We start from the raw sequence: 12,840 nt of genomic DNA, 5'->3' as shown, positions 1-12,840 counted from the left end.
ACCTGCTTCATGTTTTTCCTACATTTCCCAGAAAGCCTTTCAACAAAAATCTCAGAGAAGTGAACTAAACTTGTTGCATTCAACTATATTTTTGTGTCTTTTCCTTTGATCTCTAAAAATGTAATTTCACCAAACGTCCCCCCCTGTAGCTCAGACTCAGCACATCTAACAATTATTTTCATTTGTGACTGATCTGGAGATTATTTTCTCGATTAATCAATAAATTGTTTTGTCAATAAAATGTCAGGAAATAGCACAATAATGATCTTCTAATCTCTTGTTTTGTTCGCCCAACAGTCCAAAACTAAAATATATTCAGTTTACTATAATTAACGACAAAAAAAACCCATTAAATCTTCACATTTGAGAAGCTGAAACCAGCAGGTCTGGTATTTTGTTTAATTTACTGTTGATCGACTAATTGATTTACTGACTAATTAATGCAGCTCTGATACAAAAATGTCAACTGTGTAAAGATCTGATGAGATCAACACAACACAATAAATCACAATAAATTTTACATTAATATTTATGTTTATGAGACTTTGTTTATTGAGAGTTTGCTGCATATGTTTACTGTTCATTTCATTTTATTTCTTGTTTTGTTTCTTTGTTTTTTATTTGTTACATGTTCAAAATAAACATAAACACAAATCAGTAAATCTACAGTATTTCATTCATTTATCAATAGAAACTTATTCTATTTAGTTATTTTGTAAAAGTATTTTAATGAATCTCCACAGAAGACAGGTTAATAAAGACACAAGTGTTGCACACTGACAGTGTTTCAGTTATTGATTATTGATTGAACGTCCACCAGTCAGTGACTCGGTCAGCTGATCAGCTGGCCAGCTTGTCGTTCAGGTAGCTGGACGTCTTGGCGTCCTGCAGCAGCGTTTTGGTGACGTCATGCAGGTTCTGTTGGTAGGCCAGCCTGTAGCGGCTGCACACGTCGTCGCAGTGTGTCAGCAGGCGCTTCACGTTCGGAGTGACGCTGCTGGGAGCGCCATCCAGCCTGAAACAACGACAACAACAACACATACAGGTGAGAGACGAGACACGAGAGCACCGCTTTCCTGAATCCACGAGCACCGACTTACTTCTTGAAAATGTCCTCGAACAGGCCGGAGGTGAGCGGACGGTGACGTCTGAACTCCTCCAGGTAAGAAAAGTCTCCGTTCAGGATCACCTTCTGGTACAAAATCTCCACCCAGTCTGGACTGTAGCTGTACGCCTCCGACACGACAAACACCTGAGAGACGGAAACACGGGACATGATCTACTGTCTGTCTAGTGTATGGAGGCCTGAGGCTGCCAAATATCTCTTATTTTATTAACATATATTTCTACAATAAACTGTTTAATTATATTATGTTGTGTGTGTGTGTGTTGTATTCTATTAGTTGATGGAAAGAAAATTAATCTGCAACTTTTTGTTAATATGTGTTAGTTCCAGCATCTCAAATGTGAGGATTTGCTGCTCATCTCTGTTCTTCATCACTGTGAATTGAATATTTTTGGGTTTTGGATTGTTGATCAAACAAAACGAGACATTTGAAGAAGTTACCTTGGACTCTGGGAAACTAAGACTGGAGTTTTCCTACTTTTTGACATTTTATAGACTAAATGATTCATCAATTAACCAAGAAAATAATCTGCAGATCGATGATGAAAATAATCGTTATGTTTTTTACACATATTACCTTTATTGTGAAAAACCTTTATTATACATTACCCATATCTTTCCACTGCCATCATCCCCACTACTACCTTGAGTCTTTGCACTATAACTTGCATATTACAGTAATATTGCACATGTCTTTTTGGTGTGTATATATATTTTTCATTACATCATTTCCTGCTGTGTTGTAGAGACACTGGTCACATGACTAACAGCCTGCAGTATAGCTAGTGGCACATTAGCACACTAACATCCCTACAGTTAAGAGAGCCAGTTGCAGAGTACAACTGTATATGTTGAAAAAGTAGTATAAAACTTTTTTGTGTCTCCAGAGGGAGCTGTTTGAAAACTGATAAATCGCCTCAAGTGATGTCAGTTGAGTCAGCGTCAGTTGAAGAATGAAGACTACAAATTAAAAATAAAAACGATCTGGAGGTGTGGAAAAAGAAGATGTGAGGTTATCAGACCTCTGTAGCTCTTCATCTCTGCTGGAGGCTAGCAGCTCTAGGCTACATTAGCCGCTACTAGCATAACACACCCTAATCACCACCTCACCTGTCGTTGGCTGAATTGCATTGTGGGTAATGTAGGCACCAGGTTTTGACCATAGACTGTATAAAAATATGGACGTAGTCACCGTGACGTCACCCGTTGGTTTCTGAAGAGCAGTTTTGAAGCTCAAAGTGAGCCGCTCTGGCCGTCGCCATCTTGGCAGTACGTGACGCTGCCTAACTCCCAGCCAATCAAAAATGGGCAAAGAGGCGGGCCGAATGGCTGAAACAAGCCACCTAGCGGCATGCGGACCTGTCACTCAAAGCAGTCATGTCCTTCATTATGCATAACTTTACGGATTAACAAAATTTAAACTGGTGAGTTATAAAAAAATTCACCCCCCGTACAGTTGTCATGAAAGAAGAAATTAGTTATAGAGACCAAAACCGTTTTTTGTACCAGGCTGTAAACATGTTTATTTCTGCTGTAAAGTTGGGCATTTTAACATGGGGGTCTATGGGGATTGACTCGCTTTTGGAGCCTCAAGTGGCCATTCAAGGAACTGCAGTTTTTGGCACTTCCGCACTGGCTTCATTTTACAGCTCCGGAGGTTGCTGCTTGGTTTTGACAAGGAAGAAGAATGTGTGGAGTAAAAAGGACAATATCTCTGGTTCTGCTGCATTGATTTTAACCTTTTTTTTTTTTTTAAACTGTCCATCATGAGTCTGAGAATGTTACAGAGGTGTGATGCTACATGGGTGGAGGAATCTTTTAGTGCAGAATCAGTGTTTTATAACAGAAACAGACCTGGTAGCATCGAGGCAGCGCCATGACGGCGTTCAGCAGCTCTGCGGGTCGCAGGTTGATGATGCGCAGGTCTGATCCCTGGTTCAGGAAGTGGAGCTGAAGAGTGACCAGCTTAGCCATCCGAACACAACGACTCGCCTGACGCACACACGAGTCCTGGACACACACACACACACACACACACAGAGTTAATATCTCTCTTTGTGTTAAAGGTAGAAGCTGAAGAGCCTGTAGAGGAGTTCAGATACCTTGGAGAAGCTTTCTGCAGCGTCCTTCAGCAGACCCAACACCTTCACCAACGAACTCTTCAGCTCAGGAGTCACGACTGTTTTAAAGACAAGTCAGCAAAAACTCAAGGTCAAAAACACCAGTACGGCCGGTTCAAACCAGATAAAAAGCTCATGTCTTCTGTAAATTCGTTTGTAGGCTTGCTGTTAGCGTTCTCCTGACTCACCCCAGGCCTGAGACTCGATGATCTTCAGCTGCGTCCTGGCAGCAATCTCATGGTTTTCTCCGATCTCCCTCCTCATGCTGAAACACAGCGCCACCATGTTGTGCTTCTCGCTGTCTGCGGGGAGGCAGCGCTTGATGTAGTCCAGCAGAGCCGTCTTCAGACTGGAGCTCTGCGACAGGAGGGAATGTCGGGTTAATGTGGGGTGAACATGCGCTAGTTTAAATCCACCTACACTAAAAATATGTTTTTCTGTAATGAGGGAGAAGGAATAGATGCCTTTTTAAGGTTTTTAACATAGTAATTATACTTTTTTGTGTGGAAAAACCATATCAGACAAACATTATTGCTCCGAGCAGAGTATTTTTATGTCTTAACACATGTCTGGAGGGAATCTTTAATCATTCAGTTACATTAAAATAGTGTCAAAACTGGTTTCCTGTAAATTCTCAGGTAAGCATCAAAAGCATCATCCTAAAGCGAGTGTGAAATGACAGAACCTGCACTGTAATGTCTCACATTGTAATATAATATTAGTTTAGTTTATTTAACAGGGTCCATGCACAACACAATAATATAATGTTTTCATTCATTCCTTCCAATCTCTTCGATCTTTGCCGTTTTTTCATTGCTGTGAAGAGATCGTCAATAAAAGACACTTTGAGCTGCTGGAAGGCTTTTAATGTGAAACATCTCTACAGGAAGAGTTTCACTAACAGCGAACGAAAAAATATCAAAGTAGATCCGTGAAAACAGTATTTCTGTTAAAAAGTAAAACAGAGCAGCAGAGTCTGATGCTGTGGAAATGTACATTATACTAACTGATTAAATGGCATCAACATCAAACAGCATCAGGAGCAGATTAGACAACAGACATATACTGTAAAAAGATAAAATATACTTATGAAAATTGGAAAATGTAGGAATTTTCAGACTTGTTCTCTGCAAATATGTGTGAGAATTTAATGCAAAACTAAAATGACGTTAGATAAATAACATATTTAAACGCACAATATGTAATTTCAGCCGCTAGGGTTCTCAATCAAAACAATAACGAAAAGACGGAGTGTGATGATGGTGTGAAGTAGCAAGGGATCATGGGAGTTGTTGTCTTTGTTGTTAAACAACCAGCTTCACCGGGTTAGGATTACTCCAGTGTTATTTCCAGTTTATTTCTCTGATAACTTAAGATCCAGACGTCCAATGACTAAAATCCTTCTTCCGACTAAAAGATATAGCTAAAAACAACCTAAATTTATCATGAAAATGTGGTTTAAAACTGAATAAAAGTCCATTTATAACAGTTTGTGTGGAACAACCACAACACCGATGTATTATCTTGTATGTGTGTAAGTTACTCTTTGGTAGACGCCATTGTAGCGGACAAACACAGCGCCGCCGTATGCATCTTGTGCGTGTTTACTCTTTGGTAGAGGAGGTATGACGCCATTGACAGGCGACCAAATGAAACGGTCCGTTACTTTGATTAAATTACAGATTTCTCTGAGTTTGAAAATTGTTGGAAACATTTGGGATAATGTAAGTACACAACTCAACAATATATATAACATAGGTCTAGTTGTTTTTAGACATTTTAATGTGGAATAATTACATATTATAGCTTTAACATGATTTCAACATGATGAATGGGGGGTTATCACTGGAGAAATATGAGAATAAGAAAGTTAGTTTTATGCACAATAAACTAAGTGAAAACTTTATTGAACTGGCAGTTCTGATGGTCCAGTTTTGACATCCAGTGTGGGGAAACTCTCCATTTATATTTGTCTGATAACTGGACATTAACATGATTACTATCTGTGTGTGTGTGTGTGTGTGTGTGTGTGTGTGTGTCAGACCTGTCCTCTGTCCGTGTCCACCTTCTTCCTCAGCAGCATCTCAAAGCGATGGTTCTGATGCAGCAGGTCGAAGATGTAGGTCATCTCGTTATACCTGCTGATACCCGTCAGCAGACGCACCTGAAAGCACATAAAGACGCCTTTTAGCATCATTCAGGTTCTGTTCTGTTCACCGTCATCCGGCTAATTAACAAACATCAACTCCAGTTACACACTGATGAGGTGAGAGCTCGTACCAGCAGGCTGAAGTGCTCGCCTGGTGCGAGGTAGGTGTGGCTGAGGTGACGGGCGGCTTGGAGAACCCTGACGATCCCCTCCATGTTACAGGTCAGACTGAAACAGTCGTGAGCCACGATCAGCAGCTCCACAACTATAGAGAGGAAGGAAGATAACAGATGATAACATTTAAAAACACCTGACGCAGGGAAACACTGTCTGAGGAAACACAAAGAGGGAATCTGATGCTAAAAAGACTGTAAATGTGTCAGATATCCACTTGATATGACTAACTCAGACAGCGAGTGTGTGTGTGAATGTATGTGTGTGTGTGTGAGTGTGTGTGTGTGTGAGTGTGAGTGTGAGTGTGTGTGTGTGTCGTACTGCAGTTCAGGTCTCTCAGTGGGACGCTGTTGAGGTTTTCCAGCAGTTTGACTCCCACCAGGTTCGGGTCATCACACAATTTGATCAGCTGCATCAGTGAGTCGCGTCCCTCCGACGGCCTGAACACCTGCTTCTCTGCTGGGTCACACACACACACACACACACACACACACACACACACACATATAACATAACATACAGAAAGACATTTTCAGGATTATCCAGACGCGTCCTGCTGTCCTCACTCACCCGGCTGCAGCTCCTGGTTGGAGGCCAGCAGCGCCTGGACCACAGCAGAGGAGACCAGCTCGGCCACGGTGTCGGCGGAGAAGCCCTGAGCTTTGATAAAGGCCTGAGCCTTCCTGAAACGCTCTGATTGGTCAGACAGCAGCAGCTTCTCCAACACCGAACGAGGTTCCTCCTTACAGATCTGACTGAAGGAACACTGCAGCTCCTGGAGAGGACGAGAGGACGCACACAGACTGAGTTTTAATGTTAGCATCGTTTATCCTGTTTCACTGTAAGAGTCGGAGGGCAACACAATGTGAGCCTTCTTTACAATATTAATTTGAATGATTTTGTCTATAAAATGTCAGAAAATAGTGAAAAATGCTCTTTATAATTTCCCAACATCCAAGACGACGTCCTCAAATGCCTCATTTTGTCTGACCAACAGTCCAAAACCAAAATATATTCAGTCTACTGTCATTTATGATAAAGAAAAGCATCAAATCCTCACATTTGAGAAGCTGAAACCAGGACATTTTTACTTAAAAGATAACTAAAACCGTTATTCAATCATCAAAACAGTTGCTGATTAATCGTTGCAGCTCTACTTTATACCAAAGTTGAATTATTAATAACATCCAGTATATTTCTGAAGCTCAGGAGGTCGTTCTGTACAACCAGCTTTACATTTGTTTCCCAAAATAATGAAATGAACCAATATAGACAGTTGACAATAAAGAGATATTATATTTATTTCTTATGACAGTATTATGACCCTGATCTGATTCCTTTAATATTGTTTATCTGCAGTAAATATCAGCGTAAACACGATAATCATCAAACTTAATCGAACCGAACAACAAATTGAACAGTGAAGCGTTTGTTGCTGCAGCCTGTAAATGAACATCAAACACTAAAAACACCAGAAATAAAAGTTTAAGACAGTTTGACTGGAAATTATTTTAAATGCAGCTCGATGTCTCTTAGATTCTCTGCATGTTCTGATCTGTTTTGAGTATTAATCATTGTGAAAGAACCAAAAAAAAATCCTGCACACTGTCCGTCATTTAGCCGCATGTCAGCAGATCGACTAGCTAACGTTAACGTAGCAAGTCATAGCCACATTAGCTAACCAGACACAGAGGCTGGTTCTCTGCTCCTGCTGAGTCTGTTTGACTGGTAAAAAGCTGTTCTGTCATCAATTTATGTATTTTGCTAATCAAGATGTTAGAATTCAGAGTCACCTGTCCCACTTAGTTGATGCCAATCCTTTAAAAGATGATTTTATGATTGAATACATCGGCCAGGACGTGAGGAAAATGTGATGTTTCAATATTTTCTGATATTTTACTAACAAAACGATTAATGGACGGCACCTTGGAGAGCTGGTAGAGGCTGAGGACTTGTTTGCAGTAGTTGTTGCCGTGGCGACACTGTTCCACCAGTTTCTGGAGCTGCACAGCGACGTCGTCTTCAGGAAGCATCACGAACGACGACAAGCTGCTGAACGAGGTGGCTGCAGGAGACGCAGAGAAAAAGAAACTGATGAGAAAGAAAAATTGATGTTTTGTTTAGATACAGAAACTGTTTTTATAAGGCAGCGGATTTGGATCTAGATCAACGTCAGTACCTCCAGGAAATTGTGATTTTGCGATTGCAACAAGTAACGCAAATTCAAGAAATCTCCACAATATCTGCAAGAGTTTGCAATTTTGCTAAATTACTGCTTTTTCACATTAAATGACCAAATCAACAGACTGCTTGTGATTTGGACCATTACATTATTTTAATTTTTATATAACTTTGAGCCCATGGTTCTCATGTTCAGAAAATAAGTTTAAAAATTAGCACAAAAAAAAAAAAAATTGCATTATTTTCCTTTTCTTGCAATTTTTCCCAATTCTCACTCTTTTCTCAACTTGTAGTTTATTCTGAGTTTATTCATCAGATTATTGTCTTGATTAAATCGATTAAATCTGTCTATAAATTGTCAGAATATGACAATATGAATGTAATTCTGGTAATAAATATTCTGCATTCACCAGTGGAGAGCTTGATGTCTTCAGTTTGTAGGAGCATTAATTAGCTAATTAACTGAATAGGCTGTGAGGTTGATATCAGTGAAATAAAATTACAATCAGTAACATTTAGTTCAATACTGTGCTTGGAATATTAATGTATGTCTGATATAATTTTCCACCAAAAAAATCAATCACCTTGTTTGTTATAACAATGATGATTACACTGTGTATAAGTGTTACTGTTTTATCTAGATCATGATAAATTGTTCCTGCAACTCTGCAACATCAGCAGACTCATCAGCTGAGGTTAAAGGAAGTTCTGCGTTATATTTGTAAAGAGGAAGATGTAGAAATTAAAGTTCGTTGGAGACAGGATGAGACGTGTCATCTGGGGGTCAGTTGGGCAGGAGAACTGAAAACAGACATGACGTTATCAATAAGTCTGTATTTGATAGATTAAGAGAAGAACTGTAACGCCCACTTAAGGTGTATAAAACCCTGTTGTAGGCGCTCCTCAAGGAGCCTTTTTCTTTGTAACCTCATCCTGTGTGTTGCACTGTGAAACGCTCCTTCTTGTAAAGAAAATAAATTCTGTTAAATTTTGAGAGTTCGGCTCCGGTCTCTATTGTTTAACGGTCATTAAGAATAAATTTCCTTCCCCATATAAAATCCAGAATCTATGAACATGCAAATATTGATCCTTGTGAAAGTTTTCCTGCTGTCTCCTCTTTCTCTGTAAAGTGTCAGTGTTTGTGCACTGGAGGCTCACGTTTCCTCATCACACTTGTGTAAACTGCATACTGGACCACGATTGGCTCCAAACTAGTTGTGATGTCATAAATCCTGCTTGTAGATACGAGACGTGAACTGAGATTTAAGGTGAGCAGAGAAACGTGTGAAATGTGAAAACAAACTCTGCACAGAGAAGCTCAAACATCCAACTGAGGAGGAGGGACTTAAAGTATTCATGGTTAATGATTGTAGTTTAAGCTTACAGGTAGTCATGAGCCTCCTTTCCGGAGCTTCTGACGTCTCCTCCTGTGGTTCCGGGTTCAGTTCTCCGGATGCGAGGCCTCGGCAGCGCAGCACCACCCACATGTCCGGGTGATACAGGGAGAAGTAACGACACACCCGGCTGGCTTCATGGATGCTGCCCTCGTCTAACAACTGACCGATCAGCACAGCCAGAATCCTCCTCTCCTCTGGACCCAGCGCCGAGTTGATATTCAGCCCGTCCTGCTCCTCGGCGGGACCCGGGAGTCCCTCCAGACTGAGACACGTCTCCGTGTTCAGGTCTGATATGTTGGAGAAGGAGAACTCCTTCATGAGCACTTCGTATGTGTTCATCTCAGGCGTGACGGCGGGCGGCGGCAGGTTGAAAACGCTCTCCTTCTCCATGGCGACCGTGAGGACGTGTTGTCGGACCCGGTTCATCCACAGCTTCTTCTCCAGGCTCTCCACTTTGTCCACAGGAGCCGGGCTGTCCAGGGAGAGCCAGTGAGCGGCGAGCCCCAGCAGCAGGCACCGTTCCTGGACATCCAGCAGCTCAGCCTGAGCCTCCGCGGCCCCCGACGAGCCGACGGGCTCGGCTTCGGCCTGCGACAGGAAGAACTGGGAGGCCGATTCTGGATCGGTGCTGTCGGCCTTCAGCTGCTCGTGACACTTCCTCCAGAAACCGACGCGCGTTTCCAACCTCCCCCACTGCCGCTTGGCCCTCTGGGAGTTTATTTCCTGGAGAAGCTACATGGAAGAAATAACACATCAAACATCCAAATCAAGTGAATCAAATCTAGTCACCAGCTATGTATGGTGAAAATATATAATCTATTATCTTTGAAAAGCCAATAAGCATGTCTACACTTGTAAAACGCTTGTTCTTAAACAAAGAAATATAAAATGTAAAAGCAGAACTATTCCAGCTGTCTGCAGAGGTGAGAATGTTCATATAATATGACCATGATATGATTTTGCCATTCATGCAGCTTTAGGAGAAGCATCAGCATCAGTGTTATCAGTTATGATCATATTGTACAGCTGAAGCTGATGGAAATGTGATGAGTTTTTGGTCATAAACCAAACTACTGGACACAATGACTGAAATTTGACCTGACGATGGTGCAAAATGAGAAGTCAGAGGATCACCAAAGTTATTACACCTGATCCTGAGTGGAACCAAATTTCATGACAATCCATCCAACAGTTGTCGAGACATTTCAAGAAATAACTAGAAAGTCCAACGTCATGGTGGTGCAACAAAAAACAGTCAAAAGTCAGTCAGTCGTCTGGGAACCATGAACGTTTGGGCCAAATTTTGTACCATCAAAAAGTTGAGATATATCACAGCATAAGTGGAAACTTTGACCTGCTGGTGGCGCTAAAGGAAACGTCAGAGGATCATCAGAGTGGTTAGATTGTTTCCTCTATGAAGCTTGAATATCTGATGTAAATTTCATGCCAAACCATCCAATAATTGTCGAGATATTTCACTCTAAACAACAAAAGTCAACCTTATTGGTTGAGTAGGATTCATCCTCTGAGGATCTTGTCTGAATGTGATGGGTCAGCTGACACTGCTGCTAGCATGGTTAAATATTAAAGCCACATGTAAAATATTCATGTACATATGAATGTGAGTGTAAATTGAATGTTAAATCAGAATCTAAGATGTAAATATAAATCTGGAGCCGACCTGGCTGAGCAGCAGGCGGTGGATGGGGAGGCCGGCCAGCAGGGCGACTTGTCTGGCCTGGCTGTAGCACCCCCTGGCCTGCAGAGCGTCCACTGCAGCCTGGAACTCCTCCTGCTGGACGGAGGGAGTACTGCACTGCAGCAGCCTGGGAGAAACGCTGACCTCTGACCCCTGCAGCACCTGACTGAGCTGACTCAGCTTTCTGAAGTCTGGACCTACAAACACCCCAGAATGACAAATAATAACAATTTTAAATAAAAGAAACAATAAAAAGTAGAAGTTTTTTCTAAACTTCAGCAGAAACTGGTGCTTTAGTGTGAAGTATACTAATCCTACAGACAGATCAGAGGACAGAAGCTTGATGTCAATGAGCAGCTGAGCCGTATCAGCTCTAAAAAAAATGATTAAGAGGCAGGAAATTGGTTTGCCAAAGTGCTAATGAAGCCGAATACTAATCCCTTTCATCTCCTGCTCCGACTCTCAGGTCTCACCGTTGGATTTGAGAAGTTTGTCGACGTCGGCAAGGAGCTGCAGCAGCCGGTGGAGGTCGTACTGGGAGGAGCAGCGCTGCAGCATAGTGAGGAGCAGCACGGAGGCCTGGCTCTCCACCCACTGCAGGGGGAGCCCACCGGAGGGCGTCGGGCTGCCATTTCTCAGCTAGATCAGCAAAGAAGAAGAGAAGGCCGATTAGAGAGGATGAGCTCAGAGTGTGTAATGTGTTGTGTGTGTGGCTCATAGTGATGAACCTACAGAGAATTATCTGCAGTTCCTCTCGGCTTTATAGTGAGTTTCAGCTCGTTGTTTATCTGTCTGGCTGCAACTTTACTGTTTTGGTTCACTCTCAGCGCTCTCATAGCGTCGTTTTCAGAGAAAAAGCTCTAAAAAGCCGCTGTACACTACCTGCTCAGCACCAAACAACCACAGTTACCATGTTCCTTCTCACAACTTATTCTTTTTGTCTGTCTTCCTGCTTTATTTCCCAACAATGAAAAGTGTGGCAGCTGACAGTCAAATCTCAGATATGTGAGTTTTCTGAGAGGGACCATCAATGCATTGTCTCTTCAAAACAGTTTCCACTCGCAACAACATCAAGAAAACGGTGAAACATAAGACCTACAGCATGTTCACAGTGATTGATTATCTTCTCAAGCAGGTTTTCCATTTCTGCAAGTGGATTTTATACATTTTTAATGAATGAAGTGGGACTTACAGCGATGAGCGTCCTCTGGAAGTCCAGCAGCTTCGTTTTGGCCTCAGAGAAGTTCCTGTAGTCACAACACAACTCGAACATCCTCAACACCAACACCAGAGGACAGTCCTGAGAGACAAACAAAACACAGAGATGTCTGAGGCACCGAATTAAAGATGTCAAACAGTCATAACTTGAACTTCTTATCTGCATATTAGTTGCCCGTTACTGCGCACTAAATCTGAATCTGTTTTATTTTATGCAATAATAATCTGACATTCACATTAATCAAAAACAAGAACATAAAACCAACTGGAAAGAATCAACCACATCCCAATATAGATGTTACCTGATGTTACATTTGACCTTAAAGTCAGACTGTGTACAGCACCAGCCACAAGGGAAGGTGTGTCCAAACTTTTGACTGGTACTGTACCATTATGAAAGAGGTGACGTCACATTCCTCAATTCAGATGCAAACAAACCCACCTTTTATTTGGTCTGGTATGACAGTAGCTTATGGTGGCTAATGTTAGCCAACATTGGGAAAAACTATACGTTTTTACTTTAAACATTCATGTGGCTGATAAAACCTGACAAAACCCCTGAAGGTTCAGTCATGAAAAGACTTTTCCCAAATGAAAAGATGGAATACCGTTTTGGCCCGAATATAAGATGATATTTTGTTCCAGATATTACGTAAAAAAGTCACCTTATATTTGAGGATGAGACGATTATGTGTTCAATAGAGCTGCAATGATTAGTTGATTAATTGATTAGTCAATCGACAATGAATTGGCAACCTTTTCCATTATCAAATAAC

The 12,840-nt window shown here is 41.5% G+C and overlaps 1 protein-coding gene across 3 annotated transcripts in view; it reads right to left on the bottom strand.

Moving 5' to 3' along the window:
• Positions 1–528: 528 nt before the first annotated feature.
• The window catches only part of spg11 (SPG11 vesicle trafficking associated, spatacsin), a 34,704-nt gene continuing 22,392 nt past the window's right edge, over positions 529–12,840 (bottom strand). For 2 of the 3 annotated variants that reach the window (XM_042411781.1, XM_042411783.1), the window contains exons 27-40: positions 12,039–12,146; positions 11,320–11,485; positions 10,829–11,043; positions 9,135–9,879; positions 7,495–7,634; positions 6,140–6,344; positions 5,891–6,028; positions 5,527–5,660; positions 5,291–5,410; positions 3,435–3,603; positions 3,229–3,305; positions 2,981–3,136; positions 1,101–1,252; positions 529–1,015 (exon numbers count right to left, since the gene is read on the bottom strand). In XM_042411781.1, coding sequence (XP_042267715.1) covers positions 841–1,015; positions 1,101–1,252; positions 2,981–3,136; positions 3,229–3,305; positions 3,435–3,603; positions 5,291–5,410; positions 5,527–5,660; positions 5,891–6,028; positions 6,140–6,344; positions 7,495–7,634; positions 9,135–9,879; positions 10,829–11,043; positions 11,320–11,485; positions 12,039–12,146 — 2,700 coding nt within the window. In that variant the 3' untranslated portion in view covers positions 529–840. The remainder of the gene's footprint in view (positions 1,016–1,100; positions 1,253–2,980; positions 3,137–3,228; positions 3,306–3,434; positions 3,604–5,290; positions 5,411–5,526; positions 5,661–5,890; positions 6,029–6,139; positions 6,345–7,494; positions 7,635–9,134; positions 9,880–10,828; positions 11,044–11,319; positions 11,486–12,038; positions 12,147–12,840) is intronic. The other variant, XM_042411782.1, reaches the window with a different exon arrangement.

This window comes from Thunnus maccoyii, chromosome 5 (genome assembly GCF_910596095.1).
Source record: "Thunnus maccoyii chromosome 5, fThuMac1.1, whole genome shotgun sequence".
NCBI lineage: Eukaryota > Metazoa > Chordata > Actinopteri > Scombriformes > Scombridae > Thunnus > Thunnus maccoyii.
The sequence above is the reverse complement of the archived record's forward strand: the minus strand, read 5'-3'. Positions and strand labels throughout refer to the sequence as shown.